This window comes from Perna viridis, chromosome 3 (genome assembly GCF_037379345.1).
Source record: "Perna viridis isolate PV_CMFRI_1.1 ecotype Kerala chromosome 3, ASM3737934v1, whole genome shotgun sequence".
Classification (NCBI taxonomy): Eukaryota; Metazoa; Mollusca; class Bivalvia; order Mytilida; family Mytilidae; genus Perna; species Perna viridis.
In genome coordinates this window covers 41,867,403-41,880,017 of record NC_142447.1, presented here as the reverse complement: position 1 = coordinate 41,880,017, position 12,615 = coordinate 41,867,403, and the positions used below count along the sequence as shown (strand labels likewise).

At 32.3% G+C, this 12,615-nt stretch overlaps 1 protein-coding gene across 7 annotated transcripts; it reads left to right on the top strand.

The window, feature by feature from the left end:
* Nucleotides 1–2,274: 2,274 nt before the first annotated feature.
* Nucleotides 2,275–12,615, top strand: LOC148622312 (DNA-directed RNA polymerase II subunit GRINL1A-like). Of its 7 annotated transcripts, XR_015920620.1 has the most exons (7): nt 5,780–5,921; nt 6,198–6,305; nt 7,252–7,770; nt 8,066–8,270; nt 10,848–10,936; nt 12,211–12,364; nt 12,396–12,615. XR_015920620.1 is itself a non-coding variant. In XM_088572127.1 (6 exons), exons 2-6 carry the CDS (start codon nt 6,202–6,204, stop codon nt 12,263–12,265), a joined length of 969 nt encoding a protein of 322 aa, XP_088428253.1. In that variant the 5' UTR covers nt 2,275–2,353; nt 6,198–6,201; the 3' UTR covers nt 12,266–12,615. The 7 variants fall into 7 exon arrangements, 6 of the variants coding, with proteins under 6 accessions (XP_088428253.1, XP_088428250.1, XP_088428249.1 ...); XM_088572127.1 differs by lacking the exon at nt 5,780–5,921 and adding an exon at nt 2,275–2,353 and having other exon boundaries at nt 6,198–6,302; nt 12,211–12,615; XM_088572124.1 differs by lacking the exon at nt 5,780–5,921 and adding an exon at nt 2,275–2,353 and having other exon boundaries at nt 12,211–12,615.

The window sequence follows — 12,615 nt, the reverse complement described above, 5'->3', positions numbered from 1 at the left end:
AAAGAATAGTAGATAGTTAGATTGTTAAATGTTTTCCAATACGTTTCAGTACATTTAGCTGTCTTGAAGCTTTTTTTGACATATTTAAGATCCATATTTATCAAATTTAGGTTGATAGTCTATTGTCATAACCAGGAGTTTCACTTCTTCCCCGCATTTAATTTCAATACCGTCTAAATTGAATTTTACACCCCCATTTTTTAGTCGTTTTCCCTATGACGATTTCCTGAAATTTGTCAGTATTAGCCTTCATTTGATTATCTCCAAACCAATTTATCAAAATTTTACTTTCCGCTTTTCTAGAGTTTTGACTAATCCTTTTAGGTCTTTTCCTGATTGTGACAAAGTATTATCAACATCATAATTGTACAAGGTACTTTCATTCACAAAATTAAAAATGTCATTTAAAAATATATTCATTTGAATAATATCGGTCCTAGTATATACCCTTAGGGTACTCCTTTATAGATATCCTTCCATGTACTAAAAGTTACACAAAGTTTTACACATTGTTTTCGTTCTGATAAATAGCTTGAAACAAGCATTAAAGCACTTGAAGACAGCCCATATGCTTGTAGTTTTAAAAGATCATGTGGTAGGCAATCGAAGGCTTTCGACAGGTCCATAAGCACAGCAGCAACATAGAGGTTTTTATCGACTGCTTGTTTCCAGTCATCAATTATTTGTAAGAGTGTTGTATTGCAGCCATACCCCGGTCTAAAAGCAGACAATGACGCATGAAAAATGTTTTTAAAAATATCTATGAGCTTCTGGTATATGGTACTCTCGAAAAACTTCGATACCACTGGCAGTATACTGACAGGTCTGTAATTTACCACCTCTAACTGACTGTTCTTTTTATAGAGGGGCACTACCTGAGCTTCATTTAACTTATTTGGAAAAAAAGCTTCAAAGGATGTATTTATCATAACTGTAATGGGTTCCACAATGACAGGTTTAGCTGGTTTTATTTATCATAACTGTAATGGGTTCCACAATAACAGGCTTAGCTAGTTTTAAAACCTTTACTGAAATACCAGTGGCTTTGTTAACGTTAATTTTATTTTATTTATTTCGCTACAAAATCATTACTAATATCATGAAAATACAATTTACCTTCTTGTTTACAAGTTTCATATATACTACTGATACTTGGGTGATCTTGGTCTACCTTAATGCTACTATTACCAATATCTCGAGCTACATTAACAAAAACTCATTAAAATTTTCTGCTACCATGGTCTGATCTTTAATAATATTTTCATTACTACCATATAGTACAACTTTTGTATCAAAATGGCTGCCTTTGTTGGTTAGAAATGGCTTAATTGTGGACCAAAAATCTTTTTGTTTTGGGCCACCAACACACCTTTCAATAAAATAATTTCTTATTGATGACTTTTTTTAAATTTTATTTACATAATTTCTTTGCTGGCGATAGTTTTCCCAGTTCTATTTGGTTTTAAATTCGATAGTAATACTATTTTGCAAATTTCCTCATTAAATATTACCTGATATTTCCAGCTGAAAGTTGGTACACATTTACAAAATAACACCATGGTAAGGCTATAATTAATGATTTTAATTTTTTGGCGAAAAATGTGATTTTTTTTTCGATTTTTAGCTCACAAAAGTTCTAAAATATGTAATCCGAAATTCCCGTACCCAAAATCAAAGTCCGATATTTTTTTATCTGTACAATTTTAATGCATATATGATATTAGGACATCGTAATATTATTAAAATTTTCATTCACGATAAATTAAATTCGCATAAGACTCCGTTTATGAGATTTTCTTTTTCATCCTGGATAATATCGTATCCATTCTTTGCTGGTACGGCGACAATCCCAAAAGGGATAAGTACGGCGATTGACGCTTGGTACGGTACGAAGTTCAAACTTAATCTATTCTTTTTTTAAAACAGTATCAAAATTTTCAAAACTTTATCTAAAGTCTTTCAGTGGAGTTTTAATCCTTACATTTTTCAGAAAAACGTAAATTTCGGATAAAAAAGTGAGAAATAGTAAATTATTAGTTTGTTAGGTAATTTCCTGTTACACATTTTAGACTTTTTGAAATCAGAAAACCGATCAAACAAAAAATATCAGAAAAATATACATAATTTTTTTTTTACCAGAAATGAATTGAAACGGACTTTTCAAGCAATTTTCAGTTCTTAACATACTGTAAGAATGAATATTTTTGGAAAATATTATTTGGATACGGGAAAAGTTGGTACGGGTACGGATACCAGTTACACATTTTATGCCATAAAAGTAGAGGGACTTATCTTCAACTCCAAGTGAGGTTATTACCACTATTTTATCCCGATTCCCAGGACTACGTTCCAGGTATTAGCTACTAGCAATACACTCTCATATATTTGTGTATGTGTAACATACTGAATATTGCGATCGGGAACCAGTCTACCACTTTATACTTATTTTCAGTGTGTTTGGCAATCGCTTAGGTATTTTGTTGTCCATTTTACTCTTTTATTGGCTCTTCGGCATTTTTGTACGACCACAAATATAATGGTATTCGGTGTCGTCGTCGTTGGCGTCTACAGACACTCGGTTTTCTCGCGATTAGTTGATCTTGTACAATTTTAAAATAGGGTCTTGGTTCCATACCACAAAAGAAAGATTTATCATGATTTTGGTGTCTATGATCTCAACTAATTGAGAACAAAACAAATTCCAACATAATTTTTTACATCAAATAATATATAACTTTCTGATACTGAAAAATGATATTGAACAGGTTGAAAAAAATATACTTCTTAAACCAAGAAATAGTTTATATTAATGATAATATGTTGTTGTCACATACATTGCCTATAGAAGCCAGAACTGTGATGTTCAACATTCCTGAAATCTCAGATTTAACCTTACAAGCAAATGCAACTACTTTTAGTTTTAGTTGGTGTGATTTGATCAGGAAATATGTCAGTTTTCCACGGATGATGGGAATATTTTACACATAAACTGTGACATAAGGCAGTGGCTGCTCGTCCATGCATTCGAGGTCGGGGAGCCTCTTCAGGCTAATCATCCACTCATCCGGTTTGTGTCTAAAAAAATATGGAATCATGAAGGAAACACCTGATTTATTACGGAAATATTGTTGAAACTTATCCGCAAATGTACGACTATTAATGGCATTGGGAACTATGTTCACATTTGATAAACTGAATTTTTCTATTCAAGCGCCTGTGATTGAAATGGATGACTTTTAAGTTTGTCAGACACAAAACAAGTCACAGAAGTTATGATGATTAGTGCCAAAGTCAATGCATCATCTTTACCAGATGTTTTAAAAATTAGTAATAAGATCTTAGATGAAAATGTAAATATCCCATGTGTTAAAAAGTTCTTCAGTACTAACGCAGGGGATGTTTCTTCAAATTTTAGTTTTTACAAAGAAGGGTCAACGAGTAATCAAGGAAACCAAGGTTATAGCGGTAAATCTGTGTAAATGGACATGTTTCACATGTAAGGAGAAATTGTCTGACAAAGACTCACTAGCTTGTGATTACTGTCTGGAATGGCAGCATTATGATTTAAAATGTGCCAGATTGAATCATGTGCTAAAACAATCTTTTTTGATATGCTAAATTTTAAGATAGTCTTTCAAATTTGTTAAACGTGTATTTTGTCTTAATTTTTACTGATTTTTAATTGATATTTGTTACATCAGAGATTATTTAATAACTTTTATTGCGTATATATTTGTATAAAATAAATTTCTCACAATTTCCACATTACTAAAGTAAATGAGCATTTCTGTCGCAATTCCATGTGTTATTGACTCAAACTGGATGTGTGAATGATTAGCCTGAAGAGGCTCCCCATCCACGAAGGTGTGGATGAGCAGCCACTTCCACATAACAAATGCACATCAAATTGAGGCAACTGACAGCATGACAGTGTTGATCTTGATAAGTATAATGAGAATGGATATGGTGAATATGTCAAGGAGAGAACCAACCAGGATGAAAATATCAGCATAAAGCCAACCATGGGTCTTCAGTGAAAGATGAGGAAACCCTCAAACCACAGGGCAGGCTGCATGTGGCCCCAAAACAACATTATACACAGGTACTGTGGTACAGCGAAATAGTTGCCCCAATAAATTCCAGCAACATAAAAGTAAACTGAAGACGAAAAGGAAACATCCAAACAGTCAGAGGCATGATATTCCTGACTTGATACAGGCGCAAAATATTTGGCAGGATTTGAGTACTTTGGCACAATCACAACCCTCCCCCTTAAAAATCTGGCCACTGTGGAAAAAAATATTACACAATTAAACACACCTTAAAATCTGTTCAAAAAGGTCTTGAGTCCCTTGTTAAAACTGAAATTAAGAAACCGTTATAAGTTATACAAATGCACAAAGGGCTACTAGCAGTTAATTGACAAACCAGCTCCAGACCAGTTTGAACCTACAAAAAGTTACGTCCTCATTGTATATAAAATTAATCCCAATTCTTCCCATACAGGGTTGAGAACCAAGGTACATAATAAGTTATACAATAAGGACACAACCTGCGTCATACCTGCTTTTAATTACAGTGTGTTAGTTTCTATGTGAAGACCCTATGAGCAAATCAATGTTAATACAAAAAAAATGCTATGAGTCTTTCTTATAACTACTGAGTTCTCTGTTAAAGCTGTTTCTGCTCTCTATTGAACCATATCTGGCTGGCTGATTTATTATCACCGAGGACCATTTCAAGAATGTTAAGTTACATACATGTTGCTGTTAAGCTCATTTTGTGAACCCTATCAGTAAATGGAATTTCTGATACCTGAATATAGTTTAATAGATTTTATATCAGTAAATGATATCTGATATCTGAAATCAGTTATTAATTCGTTGATTGAAATTTATTTTCTGTTTTCAGAAGATACATTTTTTGTATCAGAAAATCATTTTCTGATACATGTATCAGAAAATCAATTTTGTGATTTCAGAATATACATTTTTTTATATCACAAATTAAATTTTTCTTTTTTAAAAATTTAAATTTACATGTATATTGATGAATATTGTCCAGAACAGATATTGTATTGCAAGAGCTTGCCAGTGCAATTTCATACTCTGTGAGGAATATATTTCAATGCAATAATCCTTTTTTTTTTAAAATGTCTTTAATATGCAGCGATTACAAATTTTGATGTTGACCAAAACTTTATACATTCATTAAACTTGTTTGATAAACATCTCAGTTCCTAATTTTTTTCCACTCAACATTTTATTCTGAAATTACTGTTATTTGAAATTAATCTCATCTATTTAATATCCATCTGATAGTTTTGACAACTAATGAAATGACTTTTAGAATGATTGACATCTGATATTTTGTGTGTACACCAGACACAATGCAATATTATGTATTATTCAAGAGTCAAGTAAATATATAAAAAAAAAATTGAATAAATTGTAAAACAGTATTCAATAATATATCATGCATATTTCTTTTTAAGCTAATAGGTGCTGATTCTGTATTTGATGCCTTAACCAGACATCTCACAGAAACTGAAAGCCTTAACCAGACATCTCACAGAAACTGAAAGCCTTAATCAGACACTTGACAGATACTGAAAGTCTTAACCAGACATCTGACAGAAAATGAAAGCCCTAACCTGACATCTGAAAGAAACTGAAAGCCTTGACCAGACATTTGATAGATACTGAAATCCTTAGCCAGATATTTGACAGATACTGAAAGCCGTAACCAGACATTTGACAGATGCTGGAGGCCTTAACCAGACATCTGAAAGAAACTGAAAGCCTTAAACAGACAACTGACTGATACTGAACAAACGTTTTCCTCGAATTCATTTCAAGATTAACCTTTATCAAACTATCAACTGTATCCTGTGAACTGCAATTATTGTTTAAGATTCCACGGTACATGTATAACATTTATCCAATCTTTTTTTTGTGTTATTGATTTTGATGGGCACTAAAATAACGCAAGGTTATTAGTGAGTTGTTTTTTTTTTTAAATCTTGGTGGAACATGATACATTTATCTACCTTCAACATCAATGGTTACATTCTCTGCAGGGGATAGATATCCAAGTTCTGCATAAACATATTATTTACAGCTGTAAGTGCTTGCAGACTTAGCTCTGCTACTTTGTACTCAGACAGGTTGATCTTGCTGTTTTTTTTTCTTTTTTAGAGGAATGGATCGTATACCACAGGATTATCTTGGTGGTGACTTGTCAACAAAAGCAACCTCTGAACTTAAAGAATTACTCTCCAGGCAGGAAAAATTGCTGAAAAGGTTGTATGTCATTTATAAAATTACAATTGTTAAAATTTAAATACAGTTTAAGTAAGCTGTCTACCTTGGGCCATTGTTACAGCCCCATCCATTTTAGAAGTAGGGGCCAAAAAGGGGCCTAAAACAAGCATTTTATAGAATTTAACTATGTAACTCCAGTATAAGGATAGGAATGTCTATGATACTGTTCCACAATATTCTATACCACAATGGTCAGACTTGGATTGATTTTGATTTTGGGGTAAAGACTTAAACTTTTCAGAAATAAGTTGCCAAAAAGGGGGACTAAAAACATGCATTTTCCTGCTGGCCAGACAGTAACTTGACTTTTAGGAACAAATCTCTTTGAAATTGTGTTGCAAGGAGCCATACCATTAAACAAAGACTGAGTGCAATTTTGGGGGTTAAGACTGAAATATTGTAGGAACAAGGGGCCAAAAAAAGGGGCCTGAAACAAGCATTTCCCTATCGTCCGTAATAATAGCCTGAGTGACAGTGAATGGATCTCATATAAATTTTACTACAAATGATTTTTTGGGGCCAGAAACAAGTATTTTTTTCTGATTTCTTGATAATAATTTTGAGTGAAAACAAGTAGATCTGGTCAAATTTTTATCCTGTGTCACATGTATAATCATAGTCAAAATTCAAAGCTGTGTGAAGTTTGAATGGTGTGTCTATACTTGCCCCCAACTGTTCAGGGTTCAACCTCTATAAAGCTATAATAAATCATTATGGACTGGTTAACCCTATAATGGACTGTCAAGAAAACTAATACATAGTATGTTATTATGTAAACCAACTGGTTAATAATTTCAAATAATTGATGCAATTTAAAATAATTATTAACATTTGTGTTGTAACTTCAAATATAATAAAAACATTGATATGTTTAGTTGTTAAGTATATCTGTACACTCTGTAAAATCCCATAGTGTTTTTTTTTTCAGGAATTTTTTGAAGAGTTTACCAGATGAAGGAAAGAAAGTTCGTGACTTTGTAGAAAAATTAAGAAAGTTGATACATGAGAGGTCCAACTGTGCTTTACAAAAACAAATTGTCTCACAAGTTCAGAAAGATAAAAACAGCCAAACTATTGATGACACAGTCTCAAGTGATTCAGACAGTTGTAAGAGAAAAGATAAACCATTGTCTCGATTTAAAAAACAGGGTATTGATTCTGGGAATATAGAAAGCAGCCATGAAAGAAATAAAAAATTTGGGTCTCTTGTTGAAGAGGAAGCAAAATTAGTAAATTCTAACTCTTTCAGTGAAAAGATGGATATTGATTCTAAGGTGGAGAATTCTTCAGGTGGAGTGGTAGGAAGAGACAGAATTGCTTTAAGTGATTTAGAGACAGCTTTAGAAAATATTGATATAGGTTCCCAGGAGCAAACTGACAATTACATAATTAATTTCATTGAGAGAACAAATTGTAACAAAAAGAGGGAACCTTTAAAATTAAACAGGTACAAAATGTAACATCATGATAAAATAGTTATCTGATTGGTGCATTACATTTATAACACTGTAACTATTATTTTCATATCAAATTGAAAAACTTTAGTGCACACTCCTTGTTTATTGCTCCAATCACAAACTAAAGAAATAAGACCTTAATAGTATGTTTTTTTACCAGTAGATTATTTTAATGTATGTTATTTCTTACTATCAACTCATTTAATAATAGTCTTGACACTGAGTGAATTTTTATTTTTTTGTTCATGCATATATGATAATTTTTATTATCTTTTAATTGTCTAGAGACTTAAAAATTTCTGATGTAAAGGACTTGCCCATTAAGTTTAAGCCTCCAATAGATAGTACAAAAATGTCAACAGGAACAAAAAAGTCTTCATTAACAGAGGAGTCCGCAGTTTGTCCACCCAAGTATAAATATGGTGTTGCTAAAGAAATGCCACTTTCAGAGTCAATGCAACTACAAGAGCAACAGTCAAAAAGAAGAGAGGTAGGGTTCATAAGAATAAGTAGAAAGTAGCTTATTTTGATTTATTTATAAACCTGTATTTCCAGGAATCATTGTGGTAAACCAGTCTGTCTGTCTGTTACTCTAAATTCATTTCATTTTCATGAAGCTCCCTATTTGATTTTTATGAAGTTCAGGTCTCACTAACCACCTCTAACATTTCCATTACTTTACATGTTAAAAAAGTAATTTACTGTTGCGAAGCTTGGAAAATAAGGCTTCCAAAATCATTATGCTAATGGTACAATGATTGTAGAAATTCTTCACAAAATTTACTTGAATAAATTATACTGAAAATCCACATTTTTACCTGTTCTGCTAACTGACAGCATGGAGGCAAATTACTCACACATGTAAACAATATTCATACACTTTTGTAGTTAATTACATGTATGATTTTACAGTACACATTCTCAGCTTTATTTTGACTACTTTTAATCATAATACACACAAATAATGCACTTACAATGCATATGTCTAGGTTCAGTGTGTTTTTGGTACTACATAGGGTGGTAGCCATTTGACCCGGAAGTGGTAAGTGAGACCAAAGATTTTATATTTTTTTGGGGGGTTATGGGACCTTGTTCATGACAAAATAGGGGAATTTCTATTTCTGAACAATAACTCCAAAACACTTCCACCAATTTTCATTTAACTTATTTCTGTTTATGTATGTTTGATCTTACGTAAAATAAGTCAATGATTTCACATTTTTGAGTTATCTCCATCCTGTCATCAATATTTGATGATTAATAAACAGGAACTGAAGAGCAGTGATTTTAAGATTGGTGTGATAATTCAAATTGATCCGAAATGTCTTGATTTGAAATCTTATATTGATCAAGGAAATTATTTTCTTAAGCTGAAATTGGTTCTATTTGAGTATACTTACAATGTAGGATAGTACTCTGTTGAAATGCTATAGAATGTGATTGCAAATTAACTTTTAGACAGGTTTAAAACGGAAAAGGTGAAACAGAACAAAAATTGTTAATTTGTGGGAAGTTGGATACTGTTTCACCATCGATTACAGTTTTTACTGCAGAAATCAGCAATGTTGATTGGCATTCAGTTTATACATATAAGAAAAAAAAATTCTAAACAATATTGGATATGTAAATGTATGATTTTAGTTATATTTTACATCATGTAATCTTTTAAATTTTGTTCATGCTATTTTCACAAAAATCAAAAACCCTCAGGGCTAACAGCACTTTGATTAGGTTTCTGATCATGAGCTACATTTTCAAAATATTATTTACATTGATATCCAAATTATTCAAAATTGAATTTTATTTCAACAAAAATTGAATCATTATAGTTCTTTAATTCTCTGAATCTTACAACCTTTTTAGAACAGAATAGGTTACTGTTCTTCTATTACATTCCTTCTTTGTCAGAATCTTTACCTACAATCTAAATAAAGAAATATGTGAGTATTCAGGGGTTGCTCTGGCTTCCAAAATTCTGTCGCCAGAAAAATTGCCAGCTGCCATTTTTTGTCGCCAATTTTCAGAAATTAGAGCCAAGTGGTGCCAAAAAAAATATAATACTCTTTTTTAAAAATATGACAGTATTAAGTCCACCGAGGAATTATCTTTGTCAGTTCATCAAAATAACTTCACCATACATGACATACATGTATCCAAGATTCACTCTTGATGCATTTATAAAGCAGGTTTTTAGCAAACTACATTTTGTACCATGGACCATTAACTGTGTCCCTGTTTAGTTATCTTGATATCTGAATAGTATGTCCTTAATTAGATTTTGGGAATCCCCATTCTATTTGTTTACCGATTTTCCCACCAAAAAAGTCACTTGGCAAAAGTGTAAACAAATGTCATTTATTTTCTTTTATTAATTCTTTCATTTCGAAGTGTTTAGACACTTCCTGATGGGATAATCATTGTTAATTGGATTTAATTTATTCTGTTATAAGGTAAATCTGTTTCTGAATGTATCACATGGTTAAACAGGGCTGTGAAGCTTGTATGTAGCCACATGCACATGGCCATAATTGTGTTTTCCTTTGACCAGATGATGAGAGTTTTGATTGGCGCAATAATACATTTACATTTGATTGTGGTCGCCTGGTCTAATTACCTTTAATTGCCTTCAGTCGTAAATTGGTCATGGTCAGTTAACTCTGACCAGGTGTCAACACAATTGTTTAATTAGAGAAAATATCCATTGCTGATAAACTTCCTGTCAATTTTAATATACAAAACTTAGGCGCCAAGAAAATCGCCAACTGGTTATTTTTGTCGCCAGATAAAATTAAAAATCGCAAAGTGCGACATTGACGAAGACCAGCACGACCCCTGGTATTGAATAAAGTGTCCATACTTGCCTCCAACACTGTTTATGGTTTGACATATGTGGTTGTATCAAGCTGCACCCTTTGAACATTATTCAGTGATAAACAGAAAATTTAACGTTATATAAACATTCTAAGTATGTGATTTTTTTATCTGAGAACCTTAAAATTTTTTGATTCATAAGAACTTTTCAATTTGATTTATTATTGCATATTTAAATCATTACCTGTCATTCTAGGAATATCAAGCATTATATGCTGCACAAAGACTTGCAGAGAAGCTAAATGTTAAAATGGATACATTCAATCCTGAGGGAAATAATGTCAAGTATCCTTTTATACTGGTTCCATTTGATTTTCATGTTGTATTTTATTGTTTGGTACTGTATAGTTGTTACAATAACATTGCAAACTAATTTAAAAAAATGAAACTGTGCGGCACAGGCTGGATATGACTGGATGAAATAATATCCTGTTGCTGACATCTATAAGGCTATATATTCAGTTAAAACTGTATAATCAGTTTTTTGTTTATAACACAGCCTTATTACTAAGGTATATCCCATGGAACGAAATAAAAGAGTGTATAACATCTAACAGTGACTTTCAGTCTACCATCATTATGCTGTTGCCTTGATACTGCTTATATTCTTTGTGGAATTTTCTTAAAACTTTGAAGAATTGTTGTACCATTATAAAAGTTCACATTGGATTGATTTTCAGTCCTTTTAGGGGGTTACTTTTTCCATATGTGGACTTCGCTAAAAAAAGATTTTGCATGTTGGTTGGATTGAACTTTTGTTTTTTGTACAATTTCCTTTAGACTTGGATGAAAAGTTGGTAACTTAATTTTTCTTGTTGATATTATACCACAAGATCCCATACAACAAAAGAAAGCTTTAGATTGGGGTAATGATCCTAACACATTGGAAAATAAGTAAAAAGGTGGCAAGAACCAGCAATTCCATATCCAAAACAATAACGTGTGAAAATAGACTCTTTTGTATGTACATGACTTACATCTCATGAAGTTGTACCACTAGGTTCCATACCACAAAAGGAAGCCAAGGTTAGAATTGAATTTTAGGGTTAAGACCTTAACTGTTTAGGAATTACAGACCAAAAACAAGCATTTTGCATATAATAGTGTAGGCAATGCTTATTTTCTATCTGAATGTTGTGGTAAATTGGGTTGATAGTTCCAGTTCCATGTATTTCGTGGTTCAATGATTAAGTCTACAGGATTTTGCTTCCAGTACAAAATATGCAAACTGACTAGTATACTGCATATTTGGAAGTGGGAGCAAGCTCTTTGGTTGTGTTTTTTTTTAATGGAACCCACTGAGGGTGTATAAATTTCCTTCAAAGGAGATATGAGAATATTGTTTTGCAATTTGATGTATTCAGGTGCGAATCTAAGGACTGGTGTGCTGGGCGTACACAACCCCCTAAATCGGTAAGAAAAAAAATTTCACAATTTTCACTCCGTAATATTTTTTGCCTTTCTTTGCATGGCATGTAATTCAATTAACGCCCCCACTAAACTCAAATCCTGGATCCGCCCCTGGATGTATAATGAAAATAACCTTAACTAACATACAGCTACAGAGATCCAAAAACTATAGACAGTGATGATGACCTTGAAGGTGTAGACTGATTGGAAACATGGAGAAAATTGAAGTCAATAGAACCAGAGCACATTGCTACAGCTAATACATCATCACTGTATAGACCGTAGACCACATGTGTATGTCATCATCACTGTATAGACCACATGTGTATGTCATGAAGGATTTTATATTGGATATATTTGGAAACAAATCCTCAAGGATGTTCTACAACAGGGTCATCTGTTTTTTCAGATATGTTGTTTTATAACACAATCAGTGAACATCATTAATTCTAGTTCCTTGTTATAATGTTTGTCAGGTAAAAAAAATAGCCTTGTATTTTGTACAAAAAACTCTGAATTTAAAAAAAAGAAAATGTCAATAAACATATACCCAG

Excerpts from the sequence above, each read along its gene's own strand:
- LOC148622312 (XM_088572124.1), top strand. The coding sequence starts at position 6,202 with ATGGATCGTATACCACAGGATTATCTTGGTGGTGACTTGTCAACAAAA. Across the intron at positions 8,271-10,847 it reads AACAGTCAAAAAGAAGAGAG|GAATATCAAGCATTATATGC; the intron begins GTAGGGTTCATA and ends CTGTCATTCTAG. Across the intron at positions 10,937-12,210 it reads CCTGAGGGAAATAATGTCAA|CTACAGAGATCCAAAAACTA; the intron begins GTATCCTTTTAT and ends ACTAACATACAG.